At 38.1% G+C, this 20,829-nt stretch overlaps 1 protein-coding gene across 1 annotated transcript; it reads left to right on the top strand.

Annotated features, from left to right (window-relative positions):
- The first annotated feature begins 11,537 nt into the window (after positions 1-11,537).
- On the top strand, positions 11,538-12,641 carry LOC129642180 (cyclin-C-like). Its single transcript, XM_055566740.1, has one exon. The coding sequence runs from the start codon at positions 11,793-11,795 to the stop codon at positions 12,639-12,641; it is 849 nt and encodes a 282-aa protein (XP_055422715.1). The 5' UTR covers positions 11,538-11,792.
- The last annotated feature ends 8,188 nt before the right edge of the window (positions 12,642-20,829 follow it).

The following is a 20,829-nucleotide window of genomic DNA, read 5'->3' on the forward strand; positions in this document are numbered from 1 at the left end:
AAAGTGAATTTTGTGATTTAATGTAGATATACAACAAATTTGCCACACATTGCATTGACATATATTTCTGTCAATTTCTACCTTCACTGGCAAATGAATGCTGAGCTCCATCTGTGTAAAATTTTTAAACTGTACAATTAAGACAAAATATACCTGTGACTGAGCCTATTTGTGGTCAGAATGAAGCAAGGACCAGTGCAGTGGCTGGTACGAGTGAAGACCTCAAATCTATTTGTTGAATAAATGAAAAGAGAGCAGAGGCAAGTGGGAAGTGGGACTTTCATTTCTTTGGTAAATGAAAGTCACTGTGTTCAAGTGACACTGAGTACCTAGGACACCAGACAGATAAGGGAATTCTGTTTGTACCACAAAACACAATTAGCCTCCCTATTCAAAAGGGAGGCCAATTTTTTTCTTACTTTTCTCTACCAAATTGCCTGAGTTCAAAATCAACAAAATGGTGCTTATTAAATTTAGTAATTATTAACAGTAGTAGTAGAGTAGTAACAAATCTTACATTAATCTGGCAGCTTCTAAGCAATTGTTTTATTGCATTACTGTGTTTTTTGTCCCCAAGAGCCTGTGAAGTACTTACTCATCTTATTTTCTCCTTTTACAAATTAAATCAGTCAGGTTCTTGGGGCATTTACCTAGACTTGTGTCTCGGCTCAGGAGTTGGGACACAGAGTCTGTAATACTGCATAAATACTGTAGAACTCACCGTTCCCTCCACAGTCTACAATTTGGGTATTAGCTACCAACTGTAGATTTCCTCTAGGAAACAGATATGATTGAGACATTTATTTCAATGTTCTAACATCCAGAAATAACACCCATACCAAGTAAAATTAGTCCCTTTTCTTCTATTAATTTCAGTCTCAAAAAAGAAATTACAATAATGTAGGAGGGTGTGTATTCTTTTGTCTGTATATAACTGGAAATCAAAACTTGTATCCTAATATGTTGCAGTAAATAAATGTAATATTAAAGATTCAAGAAAAAAAAAAAACATTTGCTTCTCTCCAGAGAAATAGATGATAGTGAAAAAATTTAGAAATAAGTTCAAACATTAACAGAATGTTACAGAAACCCAAGTAAAAATAATAATAGTTACCCTTTTGATTATTTTTTCCTGTCTTCCTATCTGATTGACCCCAAAATCAGATGATGCCAAAAGCCTCATCTAGATGGACTAATGGAAAGTGGCCACAATTAACTATATAAAAAGAAACAGGAGAGTGACATCATGCCTGGTCTTACTATGCCCATTAAGGGAGTGGAATATTGTCTTCTATAGATAAATTCCCTCCGGGACTTTGTAGAATAATGAAATCAAGAGAGTTAAAAGTAACAAATGTCTGTACTGAAATTTTCTGATTTTTTTCTCATTTTTAGCCACTTTTATTATTAAAGTAGAACTCTTAACCAATATTAACAATAATCTTAAATCTTTACCATCATCAATAAATTCTTATCTATGAAATAGATATTAGCTTATATGTCTAATATAAGCCTTAGCCTTTTCACATTAAAAGTGTTTTATATATATATATATATATATATATATATATATACACACCCATGTAATCTTCAAGAATATTTTGTGAAGTATTGGTGTTTGTCTTATCTTTCACAGATAGGTCCTGAAGCTCATAGTCTAATTGATATGTCAAAAAGAGTACCAATAATAAGTAATGTAGTTGAGATAAATTTGAGAGGGTCTCCTTTACACCTTCATCTGGATCACTCTTCATTATTAATGCTTTGCTGATTGTGCTCTTTCTTTTGTTACTCAGCTGGAATCTGTGTTGCATTGCATTTTAGGGTATTTTTTAAAAATTGAAATGTTCTAATGAGGTGGATGAAACTGGAGCCTATTATACAGAGTGAAGTAAGCCAGAAAGAAAAACACCAATACAGTATACTAACACATATATATGGAATTTAGAAAGATGGTAACAATAACCCTGTATGCGAGACAGCAAAAGAGACACTGATGTATAGAACAGTCTTTTGGACTCTGTGGGAGAGGAAGAGGGTGGGATGATTTGGGAGAATGGCATTGAAACATGTATAATATCATATATGAAATGAGTCATCAGTCCAGGTTCGATGCACGATACTGGATGCTTGGGGCTGGTGCACTGGGACTACCCAGAGGGATGGTACGGGGAGGGAGGAGGGAGGAGGGTTCAGGATGGGGAACACGTGTATACCTGTGGCCGATTCATGTTGATATATGGCAAAACCAATACAATATTGTAAAGTTAAAAATTAAAAAAAAAAACAAGATACAAAAAAAAAAGAAATGTCAACATCTTGTTTATAGAAAAATATATGTATTTTAAAAAAAACAGAAACCATTACAAAGAAAATATTTTAAAGGAGCCATAATCTAATCTATCAAACAAACATCATGCTTTAACAGTTTTATTTTGCCTTGAGATTACAAATATCTACAAACTGTATATCACACACCAGGTAGTTGGGATAAACAAGGCAACAAGAAGCAACCCCACCATCATGAAACTTGCAGGCAAATTCTTCTGAACCTTTTTCTATATGTGTGCTCTCAAACTATGTTGATTATTTTTCCATGCCATCTTTTGTCCTTGACATCCTTGTCTAGAGAGTGACTCCTGTTTAAAAGGCCTACACTCGGGGGCTGGAGCCTCCCATGTCCTCCAGGGTTTCAGCCTACAAATGGTTTGTTCTAACCACTTTGTCACATGGTTTCCCAGAAGACTTTGATGGTACAAGTCCTGGGAGGCTCTAGATAGTGAGAAAAAGGAAGAAATTGCATCTTTTTTCTTGTTTCTGATGAATATCTTTGGTAGCAGCTGTAAGCTATTGAGAACCTTGCAGGAACTGGAGGTTCCAGTACCTCAAAGGCAGTTTCAGTGTCATTAGTGGGAAACAGGACTCTGGGCTGCAGCAGGGAAGGATCCCCTCAGTAACCCTAGAATGCAGCATCTCAGTCAGCTCAGTAGTGTGGGGAATGTGGGGCTCCAGTCTTTGGCAAAGACTTGACATTTCCTTCACTTTCCCCCAGCTTTCACTCCAGCCCATTGACATCCCCATAACTAATCCCCTGAAGTAAATTTCTTCACTTCGAAGTGTGTAAAATGGAACTGGATATTAAATAATGAGGTTAATGTTCTAGCAAATTAATATGCATTAATTACAATTCCCCATAATATTGAATAATTGTGTTGCATTCACATTCTAAATTACAAGTTATGCTGTGACAAAAATGATAAAAAAATATATATATAGAAAAGATTCTCTGAATGTAATTTCCCCTAAGATAATTTATCAGAGGATATAGAATACTTGTGGGCTTCCCTGTGAAAGGTTGTTGCTGAATCACACAAAGACACCAGGATTCTTGGCCTCTGGAGGAGAAGAATTCAATCCGGGGCCAGAGATGAGGCTTGACTGCTCAGAGCTTTTGTGTAATAAAGTTTTATTAAAGTATAAAGGAGATAGAGAAAGCTTCTGACATAGACATCAGAAGGGGGTAGAAAGAGTATCCCCTTGCTAGTGTTAGCAATGGAGTTATATACTCTCCAATGAATCCAGAGAATGTCTGGAGGTTGTAAAGACCTCACCAGACCTACACCCATAATTTACATTTTAAGATAACAGAATTAGCTAGAAGGTTTAGTCCAGAGACTGCCTTCAGGCAGGATACATTATTATTATATAATCCTTGTAAAGACCAGACCTACTCCCATAATTTACATTTTAAGATAACATAATTCAGTTCAATTCAGTTCAGTCACTCAGTCGTGTCCGACTCTTTGCGACCCCATGAATTGCAGCACGCCAGGCCTCCCTGTCCATCACCAACTCCCGGAGTTCACTCAAACTCACATCCATCGAGTTGGTGATGCCATCCAGCCATCTCATCCTTTGTTGTCCCCTTCTCCTCCTGCCCCCAATCCCTCCCAGCATCAGAGTCTTTTCCAATGAGTCAACTCTTCGCATGAGGTGGCCAAAGTATTGGAGTTTCAGCTTTAACATTAGTCCTTCCAATGAACACCCAGGGCTGATGTCCTTTAGGATGGACTGGTTGGATCTCCTTGCAGTCCAAGGGACTCTCTCAAGTGTCTTCTCCAACACCACAGTTCAAAAGCATCAATTCTTCGGTGCTCAGCCTTCTTCACAGTCCAACTCTCACATCCATACATGACCACAGGAAAAACCGTAGCCTTGACTAGACAGACCTTTGTTGGCAAAGTAATGTCTCTGCTTTTGAATATGCTATCTAGGTTGGTCATAACTTTCCATTCAAAGAGTAAGCGTCTTTTAATTTCATGGCTGCAATCACCATCTGCAGTGATTTTTGGAGCCCCAAAAAATAAAGTCTGCCACTGTTTCCACTGTTTCCCCATCTATTTCCCATAAAGTGATGGGACCAAATGCCATGATCTTTGTTTTCTGAATGTTGAGCTTTAAGCCACCTCTTTCACTCTCCTCTTTCACTTTCATCAAGAGGCTTTTTAGTTCCTCTTCACTTTCTGCCATAACATGATTAGCCAGGTTTAAGGTTTAATCCAGAGACTTTCCTCAGGCAGGACACATAATCCTAGGGAATGTAGAGAAAAAAAGAAAGTGTGTCCTTTCTTCCTCATTGAGAATTCCAGACCCCTCTCTAGGGGACCCCTAGACTTCTTATCAACCTGCCTAGGAAATGACTCTCACCTGGTAATTCAAATGGCAAAGAATCTGCCTGTAGTACAGGAGACCCAGGTTCAATCCCTGGGTCAGGAATATTCCCTGGAGAAGGGAATGGCAATCCTCTCTAGTATTCTAGCCTGGAGAATCCCATAGACAGAGGAGCCGGGTGGAGATACTTCAAGTTTCTTCATACACAACACGGAATTACTTTTCCACAAATGTTCAAATGTACTATGATATCAAATTTCACTTGAACTAGCATTAAGTTGTTGTGCTTTTCCATCTCAGTCAATTTGATAGGTATATAATTAATGCCTGCTGTATTGCTGATCTTGTTTGTGACACCAATTGTCTTGCTGTTCACACTATTCACACTGTTCGCTGAACCCAGGATAGACAAGGCATGAGCTAAGAGGCTAGAAGAAGACTCAAGGAACCTAGGAATGGCAGACACACTTATTCTCTCCTGGCTGGCACAGCAGCCATAACACAGCATCTCTTCTTGCTGAAGCAGCAGCCATAGCAGCTGTCATAACATAAAACAACATAACCACACACAACCCTGTGAGCAAGTGTGTACCTTGTGACATGCATGCACAATGCTATAAGCAGTCTCAGCTGTTACACAACCATGCAAAGTCATTGTTTACAGAACATGGAGCAAGAGAGCCTGACCATGCCATCTTGGCTAATTTGTCTGTATCCACACCTGCCTGTCTTGATTACTAATATGGTCATAACTTTCCATGTGTTATCTATGTAACTACTGCTTATGTGAAACATGTTTGTATCTTTTGCACATTTAATTTTTTAAAGTTTTTCTTTAAAAGTATGAAAGTGTTACTATATTAAGAATAGTAACTCTTTGTGAGTAGTGTTCATTATTTTTTCCTACATTTTTGATTGTGATATTTTATCTCATCAGAATATTTTAATTAGTTTATTGTGTGGTTTATTTTAGCATTTTTTGTGTTTAGGAAGTCCTTACACAGTTTGGAATCATTAAAAATAATCAATTTTGCATTTTTTTTAAAGAATGAGTTTCACAGTATTTTTGAACAGTTAATTTCTAACCCAGCAATAACTTCTTGGGGGCGTAATATGGAGTGGATTTCTAACATGATTTTCAAGTAGAGACTAACTTCAAGGACTAAAGAATTCAATCTTTCATTCACTCATTCCAAAAATATATATTCACTACCATTTCCGTGCCAGCTGCATTTATCTTTCTCAAGATTGCTTTGGCTTTTCAGGGTATTCTGTGTTTCTATAAAAATTGCAAAATCTTTTGTTCTATTTCTATGAAAAAATACCATTGGTAATTTGATAGGAATCATACTTGTTTTGGGTAGTATGGTCATTTTCACAATATTGATTCTTCCAATATGGTATATCTATCATTACGTTTCTGTCATCTTTGGTTTCTTTCATCAGTATCTTATAGTTTTCTGCATACAATCTTTTGCCTCCTTAGGTAGGTTTGTCCATCAACAGGTGAATGGATAAATAAAGATCCAGTACATATGTACAATGAAATATTACTCAACTATAAAAAGAACAAAATAATGCCATTTTCAGCAACATGGACGGACCTAGAGATTCTCATGGTGATTGAACTAAGACACTGAAAGACAAATATCATATAATACCACTTATATGTGAAATATTTTAAAAGGGTACAAATTAACTAAGTTACAAAACAGAACTGAGTCACAGATGTACAAAACAGACAAATGGTTACCAGGGGATGAAGAGAGAAGGGATAAATTGGGAGACTGGGTTTGACATACTCACACTGCGTGCTTGTATGCCAAGTCACTTCAGATGTGTCTGATCCTTTGTGACCCTATTGTAGCCTGCCAGGCTCCTCTGCCTAGGGATTCTCCAGGCAAGAATACTGGAGCGGGTCGCCATGCCCTCCTCCGGGGGATCTTCCCTGACCCAAGGATCAAACCAGCATCCCCTGCAGCTCCTGAATTGCTGGCAATTTGTTTACCACTGAACTGCTAAGGAAGCCCATATACACACCATTATATAAAAAATTGGAGAAGGAGACTTAGCAACAGCAGCAGCAGCATATAAAAAATAGACATCTAATAATAAACTGCCATCTAGGACAAGGAACCCTATTCAATACTCTGTAATGGCCTCCATGGGAAAAAAAAAATCTAAAAAAAGAGTTGATATATGCATATGTGTATCAATCTCATACCTGCCAAAGATGGTCGAAGCACTCAAATAAAACGTTGTGTGCACCAGGACCCAGAGACCCCACAGAGACTGAGCCAGACCTGCCTTTGAGTGTTTACATGTCTCTTGAGGCAGCATGGATCAGCACTGGCCTGTTGCAAGGACAGGGCCTCTGGCTACAGCAGACCTGGGAAGTGTGACATGTGACATAACTCCTCTTGAAGGAGGTTGCCATCAGTCCCACCATACAGCCACCAAGCAGATTACCCACAAACTGGAGAACAATTGTACCAAAGATATTCTTGCACTGTTGCAAAAGTTCTAGGGCTCACTACAGTTTTCCCAACCTGGGTATCCAGCAAAAGCACTGAGAACCCCCAGGGAATTTGACTTTTAAGACCAGTGGGATTTGATTACAGAACTTCCACAAGACTGTAGAAACAGACGCTTGGAGGGCACAAACAAAACCTTGTGTGCATCAGGACACAGGAGAAAGGAGCAGTGACCCCACAAGAGACTGAGCCAGACTTTCCTGTAAGTGTCCAGGAATCTTCAGCAGAGGTGTGGGTCGACAGTGGGCTGCCAATGGTTCAGCACTGAATACAACAGTCCTGGGAGCTGCAGCATGCTGACATAAGTACTTTTGAAGAAGGTTACCATTACTGCCATTACCCCTACCATAGCTTGCTCTCAGGTCAAACTACAGGGAGGGAACAAGCCCCACCTATCAGCAGAAAGTTGAATTAAAGATTTACTGAGTATGACCCACCCCTCCATCAGAGCAAGACTCAGTTTGCCCCACAGCAGGTACCTACCATCAGGAGGCTCCCATAAGCCTCTAATCCTTATCCATCAGAGGAAAGACAGAATGAAAACCACAGTCACAGAAAATCAACCAAACTGATCACATGGATCACAACCTTGCTTAACCCAATGAAACTATGAGCTATGCTGTGTAGGGCCACCCAAGATGGACGGGTCATGGTGGACAATTCTGACAAAACACGGTTCACAGGAGAAGGGAATGGCAAACCACTTCAGCATTCTTGCCTTGAGAACCCCATGAACGATATGAAAAGGCAAAAAGATATGACATTGAAAGATGAACTCCCCAGGTCAGTAGGGGCCCAATATTTTACTGGAGAAGATCAGGGAAATAGCTCCAGAAGGAATGAAGAGGCTGAACCAAAGTAGAAACAATGCTTATTTGTGGATGTGACTGGTGTGAAATTAAAGTCCAGTGCTGTACAAACAGTATTGCATAGGAACCTGGAATGTTAGGTCCATGAAACAAGGTAAATTGGAAGTGGTCATACAGGATATGGCAGGAGTGAACATTGACATTCAGGAATCAGTGAACTAAAATGGACCAGAATGGGAGAATTTAATACAGATGATCATTATATCTACTACTGTGGGCAAGAATCCCTTAAAAGAAGCAGAATAGCCCTCATAGTCAAAAGAAGAGTACAAAGTGCAGTACTTGGGTGCAATCTCAAAAATGACAGAATGATCTCTGTTCATTTCCAGAGCAAACTATTCAATATCACAGTAATCCAAGTCTACACCCCAATCACTAATGCCGAATACGTTGAAGTTGAACAGTTCTATAATGACCTACAAGACCTTCTAGAACTAACACCAAAAAAAAAAAGTCCTTTCCATCATAGGGTACTGGAATGCAAAAGTAGGAAGTCAAGAGATACCTGGAGTAACAGGAAAGTTTGGCCTTGGAGTACAAAATGAAGCAGGGCAAAGGCTAACAGAGTTTTGCCAAGAGAATGCACTGGTCACAACAAACACCTTCTTCCAAAAACACAAGGGAAGTCTCTACACATGGACATCACCAAATGCTCAATACTGAAATCAGATTGATTATATTCTTTCCAGTCCAAGTGGGAGAAGCTCTATTCAGTCAGCCAAAACAAGACTGGAAGGTGACTTGTGGCTCAGATCATGAACTCCTTATTGCAAAATTCAGACTGAAATTGAAGAAAAAAAGGGGAAACCACTATACCATTCAGGTATGACCTAAATCAAACCCCTTACAATTATACAGTGGAAGTGACAAATAGATTCAAGGGATTATATCTGATAGAGTGCCTGGAGAACTCTGAAAGGAGATTTGCAACATTGTGCAGGAGACAGTTAACAAAATCATCCCCAAGAAAAAGAAATGCAACAAGGCAAAATGGTTATCCGAGGAGGCCTTACAAATAGCTGAGAAAAGAAGATAAGTGAAAGGGAAAGGACAAAAGGAAAAATATACCCATCTGAATGCAGAGTTCAAAAAATTAGCAAGGAGAGATAAGAAAGCCTTCCTCAGCGATCAATGCAAAGAAATAGAGGAAAGCAATAGAATGGGAAAGACTAGAGATCTCTTCAAGAAAATTAGAGATACCAAGGGAACATTTCATGCAAAGATGGGCATGAAATAAAGGACAGAAATGGTATGGACCTAACAGAAGCAGAAGATATTAAGAAGAGGTGGCAAGAATACACAGAAGAACTGCACAAAAAAGATCTTCATGACCCAGATAACCATGATAGTGTGATCACTCACCTAGAGCCAGACATTCTGGAATGTAAAGTCAAGTGGGCCTTATGAAGCATCACTATGAACAAAGCTAGTGGAGGTGATGGAATTCCAGCTGAGCTATTTCATATCCTTAAAGACAATGCTGTTAAAAATGCTGCACTCAATATGCCAGCAAATTTGGAAAACTCATCAGCGGCCACAGGACTGGAAAATGTCAGTTTTTATTCCAATCCAAAAGAAAGACTATGTCAAAGAATGTTCAAACTACCACACAATTGCACTCATCTCACATGCTAGCAAAATAATGCTTAAAATTCTCCAAGTGAGGCTTCAACAGCAAGTGAATTGAGAACTTCCAGATGTTCAAGCTGGATTTAGAAAAGGCAGAGGAACCAGAAATGAAATTGTCAATATCTGTTGGATCATAGAAAAAGCAAAAGAATTCCAGAAAAACATCGACTTCTGCTTCATTGACATGCTAAAGCTTTTGACTGTGTGGAAATCAAAAAACTGTAGCAAATTCTTAAAAAAGATGGGAATACCAGACCACCTTACCTGCCTCCTGAGAAACCTGTATGAAGCTCAAGAAGCAACAGTTAGAACTGGACATGGAACAATGGACTGATTCCAAATCAGGAAAGGCGAACATCAAGGCTGTATATTGTCACCCTGCTTAATTAGCTTATACGTAGTGTACATGGACGGAGGAGCCTGGTGGGCTGCAGTCCAAGGGGTCTCTAGGAGTTGGACATGACTGAGTGACTTCACTTTCACTTTTCACTTTCATGCATTGGAGAAGGAAATAGCAACCCACTCCAGTGTTCTTGCCTGGAGAATCCCAGGGACAGGGGAGCCTGGTGGGCTGCTGTCTATGGGGTTGCACAGAGTCAGACATGACTGAAACGACTTAGCAGCAACAGTGTACATTATGGGAAATGCCAGGCTGAATGAAGCACAAGCTGCAATCAAGATTACCAGGAGAAATATCAATAACCTCAGATACACAGATGACACCACCCTTATGGCAGAAAGTGAAGAGGAGCTAAAGAACCTTCTGATGAAAGTGAAAAAGGAGAGTGAAAAAGCTGGCTTAAATCTCAACATTAAAGAAACTAAGATCATGGCATCCAGTCCCATCACTTCATGGCAAATAGAAGGTTGGGGTGGGCGGGGGGGGCAGGGAGGAGTGGAAGCCAGTGACAGATTTTCTCTTCTTGGGCTCCAAAATCATTGCAAATGGTGACCACAGCCATGAAATTAAAAGATGTTTGTTCCTTGGAAGAAAAGCTATGACAAACCTAGACAGCATATTTAAAATCAATGATATCACTTTACCAACAAAGGTTTCTGTAGTCAAAGCTATAGTCTTTCCAGTAGTCATGTTTGGATATGAGAGTTGGACCATAAAGAAAGCTGAGCATCCAAAAATTGATGGTTTCGAACTGTTGTCCTGGAGAAGACTCTTAATAGTCCCTTTGGCTGCAGCGAGATCAAGACAGTCAATCCTAAAGAAAATCAACCCTGAATACTCATTGGAAGGACTGAAGCTGAAGTTCTAATACTTTGGCCACCAGATGTGAAGAGCCAACTCATTGGGAAAGACCATGATGCTGGGAAAGACTGAAAGCAAAAGGAGAAGAGGGAAGCAGAGGATGACATGGTTTGATAGCATCACCGACTCAATAGACATGAGCTTGGACAAACTCTAGGAGATAGTGAGGGACAGGGAAGCCTGGTGTGCTGCAGTCCATGGGGTCACAAAGAGTTGGACACAGCTTAGCAAGTAAACAACAACAATGATACATCTAGTAAGGTTTTCTTCCTGGTGGCTCAGAAGGTAAAGTCTCTACCTGCAATACCGGAGATCTGGGTTTTATGTTTGAGTAGGGAAGATCCCCTGGATAAGGAAATGGCAATCCCTTCCAGTATTCTTGACCTGAGAATTTCATGGACAGAGGGGCCTGCCAGGCTACAGTCCATGGAATTTCAAGGAGTTGTATATGACCAAGCGACTAACACTTACTTACTTACTTACTTAAGGGTTTCTTTTTTATTTTTTCTTCCAGTTTTATCGAGATAAAATTGACATACAGCACTTTGTAATATGTAGAGCATAAATCTGACTTACATACATCATGAAATTATTACAACAGTAAATTTAGTGATATTACATGATCTTATAAAGATAAAACATTAAAGAAATAAAAAAATTTTTTTCCTTGTGAAGAATAGGGTGCTATCTTCCTCTCACAGTCGCCGCCGTGAAGCTGAGCTGAGGCCATCAGATCAAGGAGCGCAGTGACTGGGAGGGTTGGGTCTATGGTCGCTCCAGGGGCCACTCCGCGGGCTGGTACTTTTTTATCAGAGCAAGCTGTGTTCCATGGCAGGGAACTTTTGGCAGAGCTCCCACTATTTACAATGGATTTTGGATAAACAAGATCTGTTGAAGGAACGCCAAAAAGATTTAAAGTTTCTCTCGGAAGAAAAGTATTGGAAATTACAGATATTTTTTACAAATGTTATCCAAGCATTAGGTGAACATCTTAAATTAAGACAACAAATCATTGCCACTGCTACGGTTTATTTCAAGAGATTCTATGCAAGGTATTCTCTGAAAAGTATAGGTCCTATATTAATGGCTCCTACATGTGTGTTTTTGGCATCCAAAGTAGAGGAATTTGGAGTAGTCTCAAATACAAGATTGATTGCTGCTGCTACTTGTGTTTTGAAAACTAGATTTTCATATGCCTTTCCAAAGGAATTTCCTTATAAGATGAACCATGTATTAGAATGTGAATTCTATCTTTTAGAATTAATGGATTGTTGCTTAATAGTGTATCATCCTTATGGACCTTTGCTCCAGTATGTGCAGGACATGGGCCAAGAAGACATGTTGCTTCCCCTTGCATGGAGGATAGTGAATGATACCTACAGAATTGATCTTTGCCTACTGTATCCTCCTTTCATGATAGCTTTAGCTTGCCTGTATGTAGCCTGTGTTGTACAGCAGAAAGATGCCAGACAGTGGTTTGCTGAGCTTTCTGTGGATATGGAGAAAATTTTGGAAATAATCAGGGTTATTTTAAAGTTGTATGAGCAGTGGAAAAAATTTGATGAGAGAAAAGAGATGGCAACTATTCTGAGTAAGATGCCGAAACCAAAACCTCCAAACAGTGAAGGACAGCAGGGTCCAGATGGAAGTCAGAACTCTAGCTACAGCCAATCTTAAAACATTCTGAAGAATTTCATAGTGGAAATAATCACAGTTGGGAATAAACCATTGGGCAGATTTCAGTAATGTCTTCATTGGAACACAAATGAAAATGAATAGTTTGTCAAGCATATTAGGAAGTGATTTTATTTTTGCAAAATGTTTTCCTTACCTAATTTGATTCTAATACATAATTGATCAAAATCTATTGTTTATGAAAGTTTGGAAAGGTTCTAAGAGGACCTACAGACAGACAGACATAGACTTTTGAAAATTAATAGCTTCTGATTAGTAAAACTTTTCTTAATTTGGATAATAGAAATTTTAACTTTTTATTAAGCCAAAAAACATGAAACATAATTTGTTTAAAATTCTCTTTTGTCACTGAATGACCAAAAAAGGAAATAAGTCAAATATATGAGGGTCTTCTTTTTTCCCTCTTTAAGTTAAAATTTAAAATTGTATTTAAAGAATCATATCTTACAAAATCCTGGAAGGTTTTGGTGATGATGATGATCATGATTTCAGGGAAATGAATCAATTACCTATGATTTTAAAGTGTAATTATTCAGTAGTTTTGGTATCTTGCCATGGAGGATACTAGCCCCAGCCTAGCAGAAAAGTGCAATATGTACAGCATACTTTGACATTTTAAAAGTTATACTCCATAACCACTTTGAAATGCTGGGCAAACATTTTAAAAAATTGCATTTAATTCAGTTAATCAGGCATTTTGAAAGCTAATTGGATGAAAACTGTAATATGGTTGAAATTTGGTAACATTTTTGTTATTTTTACTGTGAAGTTTTTATGTGATGTACACACCCTAGTTTATTTTTGTGTCTCAGTGTGGACTTACAGATTTACTACAGGAATCCTGAGCCAGGAACAGTCAGGTTTCAGGCCAGTTAGATACTGGCTGTTCTTAATTCTCATCTGAGTGTAGGACTTCAGACTAAATGTTAAGTCAGTGGGACTTTGCTGTCTGTAGAAGTTACTAAATTACATGATCGTTTTTTTTCAGACTTGAAAGAGTGATAAAATTTGGAGTCATAGGATATTGATGTACAATTTAAGGATTAAAAATTTTTATAATTCAATTGTGAATAATGGATTATTAAATGTTGACTTCCTAGTATAAAACTACAAGAATAAAAATACATTCTCCAGCTTAAAAAAAAATGTCCTTGTGATAAGGAATCAGGATTTACTCTTTTAATAACTTTCATATATAACATACATCAATATTAATTCCATTAATATTTATCATGTTTTACCTGGGAATCCCACGGACAGAAGAGCCTGGCAGGCTACAGACCATGGGGCTGCAAAGAGTCAGACCATACTTAGGAACTACAACAACAGCAACAGCAACAAACATGATTTCCCTAGTACTATTTATCTTATAATGAGAATTTATATCTTCTGATTGCATTCACTTAACTTTATGTCTCTAGTAACCACAAATCTGATGTCTTTGCTATGAGTTTGCTTGACTGTTTGTCTGAAGTGTAATTGAGCTACTGTACTTTTGTAATCCCTGTTACACAACATAATGACTTGATATTTCTGCACATTTCAAAATGACCACCATGATATGTCTAGTTTTGATTTGTCACCATATATTATGTAGTTATTGACCACGTCCCCTACATTATAAATTTCACACCCTGATTGAATTATTTTACAACTAATTTTTATTTTATACTTCTTACTGTCCTTCACGTATTTCTTTTCTTCCCTATATTCTTCTCTCTGGCACACCCCCAGTTTATTCTCTGTATCTATGATTTCAGGTTTGTTTGTTTGTTTGATATATGTGTTCCTTTTTTTTTTTTTTTAGATCCATAACTAAGTGAAATTATACAGTATTTATCTTTCCTGTCTGACTTATTTCACTCAACATAATACATTCTAAGTCCATCCATGTGCTGCAAATGGCAAATTTTTATTATTTTTTTAATGGCTGAGTGGCATTTACATATATATATATAATATTTTTTCTATTCATTATCTATTAATGCACACTTAGGCTGCCTCCATATCTTGGATACTGTGAATAATGTTGCAATGAATATAGGGGTGCACATATCTTTTTAATTCAGATAAATAACAAGGTGGGGGATTGCTGGATGTAAAGGTAGTTCTATTTTAATTTGTTGAGGAATCTCCATACTGTTTTCCATGCTGGCTGCACCAATTTACAATCACACCTTAGTGCCAGAGTCTTCCCTTTTATCCACATCCTTCCGAGCAGTTGTTTGTTGTCTTTCTGACTAAAGCCATTCTGACAATCTGACAACTGTGTGGTGAAGATTCATTATGGCTTGGATTTACATTTCCCTGATGACTAGTGATACTGAACATCATTTCATATGCCTGTTGGTTAACTGTTTATCTTCTTTGGAAAAAAATGTCTATTCAAGTCCTCTGTCTGTTAAAAAGGAGAGATTAAAATATATCTGACAGGAATAGCATATGAGTTGGGAGTGCAACTCCCATTAATTAATGGAATCAATCAATTAAAATGGATTAATTAATTAATGGAATATCCCATTAATGAAATATGCAACTCATATTCCAGACATCCTGGAATGTGAAGTCAAGTAGGCCTTATGAAACATCACTATGAACAAAGCTAGTGGAGGTGATGGAATTCCAGTTGAGCTATTACAAATCCTAAAAGATGATGGTGTTAAAAGTGCTTCACTCAATATGCCAGAAAATTTGGAAAATCCAGCAGTGGTCACAGGACTGGAAAAGGTCAGTTTGCATTCCAATCCCAAAGAAAGGTGATGCCAAAGAATGCTCAAACTACTGCACAATTGCACTCATCTCACACACTAGTAAAGTAATGCTCAAAATTCTCCAAGCCAGGCTTCAGCAGTACATGAATCATGAACTTCCAGATGTTCAAGCTGGATTTAGAAAAGACAGAGGAACCAGAGATCAAATTGCCAACATCTGCTGGATCATCAAAAAAGCAAGAGAGCTCCAGAAAAACATCTACTTCTGCTTTATTGACTATGCCAAAGCCTTTGACTGTGTGGATCACAACAAATTGTGGAAAATTTTTCAAGAGACGGGAATATCAAACTACCTTACCTGCCTTCTGAGAAATATGTATGCAGCTCAAGAAGCAACAGTTAGAACCAGACATGGAACAACAAACTGGTTCCAAATGGGAAAGGAGTACGTCAAGGCTGTATAGTGTCACCTTGCATATTTAATCTCTATGCAGAGGGTTCCATGATAGCTCAATTGGTAAAAAATCTGCCTGCAATGCAGGAGACCCCAGCTCAATTCCTGGGTCAGGAAGATCGGCTGGAGAAGGGATAGGCTAACCTCTCCAATATTCTTGGGCTTCCCTTGTGGCTCAGCTGGTAAAGAATCCACCTGCAATGCAGGAGACCTGGGTTTGATCCAGGGGTTGGGATGATCCCCCGGAGACGGGAAAGGCTACCCACTCCAGTATTCTGGCCTGGAGAATTCCTTGGACTGTACAGTCTGTGGGGTTGCAAAGAGTCAGATATGACTGAGAGACTTTACTTTCACTCTCACACAGAGTACATCATGTGAAATGCTGGGCTGGATGAAGCACAAGCTGGAATCAAGATTGCTGGGAGAAATATCAATAACCTCAGATATGCAGATGACACCACCTTTATGGCAGAAAGCTAAGAAGAACTAAAGAGCCTCTTGATGAAAGTGAAAGAGGAGAGTGACAAATTTGCCTTAAAACTCAACATTCAGAAGACTAAGATCATGGTATCTGGTCCTATCACTTCATGTCAAATAGATGGGGAAACAATGCAACCAGTGACAGGCTTTCTTTTCTGGGCTCCAAAATCACTGCAGATGGTGACTGCAGCCATGAAATTAAAAGACACTTGCTCCTTGGAAGAAAAGCTATGACCAACCTAGAAAGCACATTAAAAAGCAGAGACAACACTTTACTGACAAAGGTATATCTTGTCAGTACCAGTATGGTTTTTCCAGTAGTCATATATGGGTGTGAGAGTTGGACTATAAAGAAAGCTGAGTGCAGAAGAATTGATGTTTTTGAAATGTGGTGTTGGAGAAGACTTGAGACTCCCTTGGATTGCAAGGAGATCCAACCAGTCCATCCTAAAGGATTTCAGTCCTGAATATTCATTGGAAGGACTGATGCTGAAGCTGACACTCCAATACTCTGGCCACCTGATGCGAAGAACTGATTCATTGGGAAAGACCCTGATGCTGGGAAAGATTGAAGGCAGGAGGAGAAGAGGATGACAGAGAATGAGATGGTTGGATGTCATCACCAATTCAATGGATATGAGTTTGAGCAAACTCCAGGAGTTGGTGATGGACAGGGAAGTCTGGCGTGCTCATTCCGTGGAGCTGCAAAGAGTCAGACACAACTGAGTGACTGAACTGAACTGGGAGTGCAAAAATGAGGTTCAGCTGTCTTAAAATCCTAACTGCCCTTTGCATAGTGCAGAGAAATATGAGGTTAAAAAAAAAAAGATTAGATCTCAATTACAGGAGAAAAACTATTAAAAATTCCAACATATGGAGGCTAAACAACACGCTGCTGAATAACCAACAAATCACAGAACAAATCAAAAAAGAAATCAAAATTTGCATAGAAACGAATGAAAATGAAAACACAACAACCCAAAACCTGTGGGACACTGTAAAAGCAGTCCTAAGGGGAAAGTTCATAGCAATACAGGCATACCTCAAGAAACAAGAAAAAAGTCAAATAAATAACCTAACTCTACACCTAAAGCAACCAGAAAAGGAAGAAATGAAGAACCCCAGGGTTAGTAGAAGGAAAGAAATCTTAAAAATTAGGGCAGAAATAAATGCAAAAGAAACAAAAGAGACCATAGCAAAAATCAACAAAGCCAAAAACTCATTCTTTGAAAGGATAAATAAAATTGACAAACCATTAGCCAGACTTATCAAGAAACAAAGGGAGAAAAATCAAATCAATAAAATTAGAAATGAAAAAGGAGAGATCACAACAGACAACACAGAAATACAAAGGATCATAAGAGACTACTATCAGCAATTATATGCCAATAAAATGGACAACGTGGAAGAAATGGACAAATTCTTAAAAAAGTATAACTTTCTGAAACTGGACAAGGAAGAAATAGAAAATCTTAACAGACCCATCACAAGCACGGAAATTGAAACTGTAATCGGAAATCTTCCAGCAAACAAAATCCCAGGTCCAGACGGCTTCTTAGCTGAATTCTACCAAAAAATTAGAGAAGAGCTAACACCTATCCTACTCAAATTGTTCCAGAAAATTGCAGAGGAAGCTAAACTTCCAAACTCATTCTATGAGGCCACCATCACCCTAATACCAAAACCTGACAAAGATCCCACAAAAAAAGAAAACCACAAGCCAATATCACTGATGAACATAGATGCAAAAATCCTTAACAAAATTCTAGCAATCAGAATCCAACAACACATTAAAAAGATCATACACCATGACCAAGTGGGCTTTATCCCAGAGATGCAAGGATTCTTCAATATCCACAAATCAATCAATGTAATACACCACATTAACAAATTGAAAAATAAAAACCATATGATTCTCTCAATAGATGCAGAGAAAGCCTTTGACAAAATTCAACACCCATTTATGATAAAATTCTCCAGAAAGCAGGAATAGAAGAAACATATCTCAACATAATAAAAGCTATATATGACAAACCCACAGCAAACATTATCCTCAATGGTGAAAAATTGAAAGCATTTCCCCTAAAGTCAGGAACAAGACAAGGGTGCCCACTCTCACCATTACTATTCAACATAGTTTTGGAAGTTTTGGCCACAGCAATCAGAGCAGAAAAAGATATAAAAGGAATCCAAATTGGAAAAGAAGAAGTAAAACTCTCACTGTTTGAAGATGACATGATCCTTTACATAGAACACCCTAAAGACTCCACCAGAAAATTACTAGAGCTAATCAATGAATATAGTAAAGTTGCAGGATATAAAATCAACACACAGAAATCCCTTGCATTCCTATACACTAATAATGAGAAACTAGAAAGAGAAATTAAGGAAGCAATTCCATTCACCATTGCAACAAAAAGAATAAAATACTTAAGAATATATCTACCTAAAGAAACTAAAGACCTATATATAGAAAACTATAAAACACTGGTGAAAGACATCAAAGAGGACACTAATAGATGGAGAAATATACCATGTTCATGGATTGGAAGAATCAGTATAGTGAAAATGAGTATACTACCCAAAGCAATTTATAGATTCAATGCAATCCCTATCAAGCTACCAACAGTATTCTTCACAGAGCTAGAACAAATAATTTCACAATTTGTATGGAAATACAAAAAACCTCGAATAGCCAAAGCGATCTTAAGAAAGAAGAATGGAACTGGAGGAATCAACCTGCCTGACTTCAGGCTCTACTATAAAGCCACAGTCATCAAGACAGTATGATACTGGCACAAAGACAGAAATATAGATGAATGGAACAAAATAGAAAGCCCAGAGATAAATCCACGCACATATGGACACCTTATCTTTGACAAAGGAGGCAAGAATATACAATGGATTAAAGACAACCTCTTTAACAAGTGGTGCTGGGAAAACTGGTCAACCACTTGTAAAAAAATGAAACTAGAACACTTTCTAACACCATACACAAAAATAAACTCAAAATGGATTAAAGATCTAAATGTAAGACCAGAAACTATAAAACTCCTAGAGGAGAACATAGGCAAGACACTCTCCAACATACATCACAGCAGGATCCTCTATGACCCGCCTCCCAGAATATTGGAAATAAAAGCAAAAATAAACAAATGGGACCTAATTAAAATTAAAAGCTTCTGCACAACAAAGGAAATTATAAGCAAGATGAAAAGACAGCCTTCAGAATGGGAGAAGATAATAGCAAATGAAGCAACTGACAAACAACTAATCTCAAAAATATACAAGCAACTCCTACAGCTCAACTCCAGAAAAATAAATGACCCAATCAAAAAACGGGCCAAAGAACTAAATAGACATTTCTCCAAAGAAGACATACAGATGGCTAACAAACACATGAAAAGATGCTCAACATCACTCATTATCAAAGAAATGCAAATCAAAACCACTATGAGATACCATTTCACACCAGTCAGAATGGCTGCGATCCAAAAGTCTACAAGCAATAAGTGCTGGAGAGGGTGTGGAGAAAAGGGAACCCTCTTACACTGTTGGTGGGAATGCAAACTAGTACAGCCACTATGGAGAACAGTGTGGAGATTCCTTAAAAAACTGGAAATAGAACTGCCTTATGATCCAGCAATCCCACTGCTGGGCATACACACTGAGGAAACCAGAATTGAAAGAGACATGTGTACCCCAATGTTCATTGCAGCACTGTTTATAATAGCCAGAACATGGAAGCAACCTAGATGCCCATCAGCAGATGAATGGATAAGAAAGCAGTGGTACATATACACAATGGAGTATTACTCAGCCATTAAAAAGAATACATTTGAATCAGCTCTAATGAGGTGGATGAAACTGGAGTCTATTATACAGAGTGAAGTAAGCCAGAAAGAAAAACACCAATACAGTATATTAACGCATATATATGGAATTTAGAAAGATGGTAACAATAACCGTGTATACGAGACAGCAAAAGAGACACTTATGTATAGAACAGTCTTTTGGACTCTGTAGGAGAGGGAGAAGGTGGGATGATTTGGGAGAATGGCATTGAAACATGTATAATATCATATATGAAATGAGTCACCGGTCCAGGTTCAATGCATGATACTGGATGCTTGGGGCTGGTGCACTGGAAGGACCCAGAGGGATGGTATGGGGAAGGAGAAGGGAGAAGGGTTCAGGATGGGGAACACATGTATACCTGTGGTGGATTCATTTTGATATATGGCAAAACCAATACAATATTTTAAAGTTAAAAAATAAAATTAAATTAAAACAACAAAAAAAAATGAGATATGGTATTTCACACAAAGTAAACCAGAAGAAAGTTGGTTCATTGGACAAATTAGGGAAAATTCATTAATAAATACAGAGAAAGTCACTTAAATATAATAAAATGTATGATAGCCTGTTAAAATGTTTTATAAACCTAATAAAATATCCCTAAAACACATCATCTGGAGAAGGCTTTGACAACCTCCTCAAGTATTCTTGCCGGGGAAGTCCCTAG

The sequence above is a fragment of the Bubalus kerabau genome, chromosome 1 (genome assembly GCF_029407905.1).
Source record: "Bubalus kerabau isolate K-KA32 ecotype Philippines breed swamp buffalo chromosome 1, PCC_UOA_SB_1v2, whole genome shotgun sequence".
Classification (NCBI taxonomy): Eukaryota; Metazoa; Chordata; class Mammalia; order Artiodactyla; family Bovidae; genus Bubalus; species Bubalus kerabau.

What these genes read in the sequence shown, in the direction of transcription:
- LOC129642180 (XM_055566740.1), top strand. Translation starts at nt 11,793, where the DNA reads ATGGCAGGGAACTTTTGGCAGAGCTCCCACTATTTACAATGGATTTTG.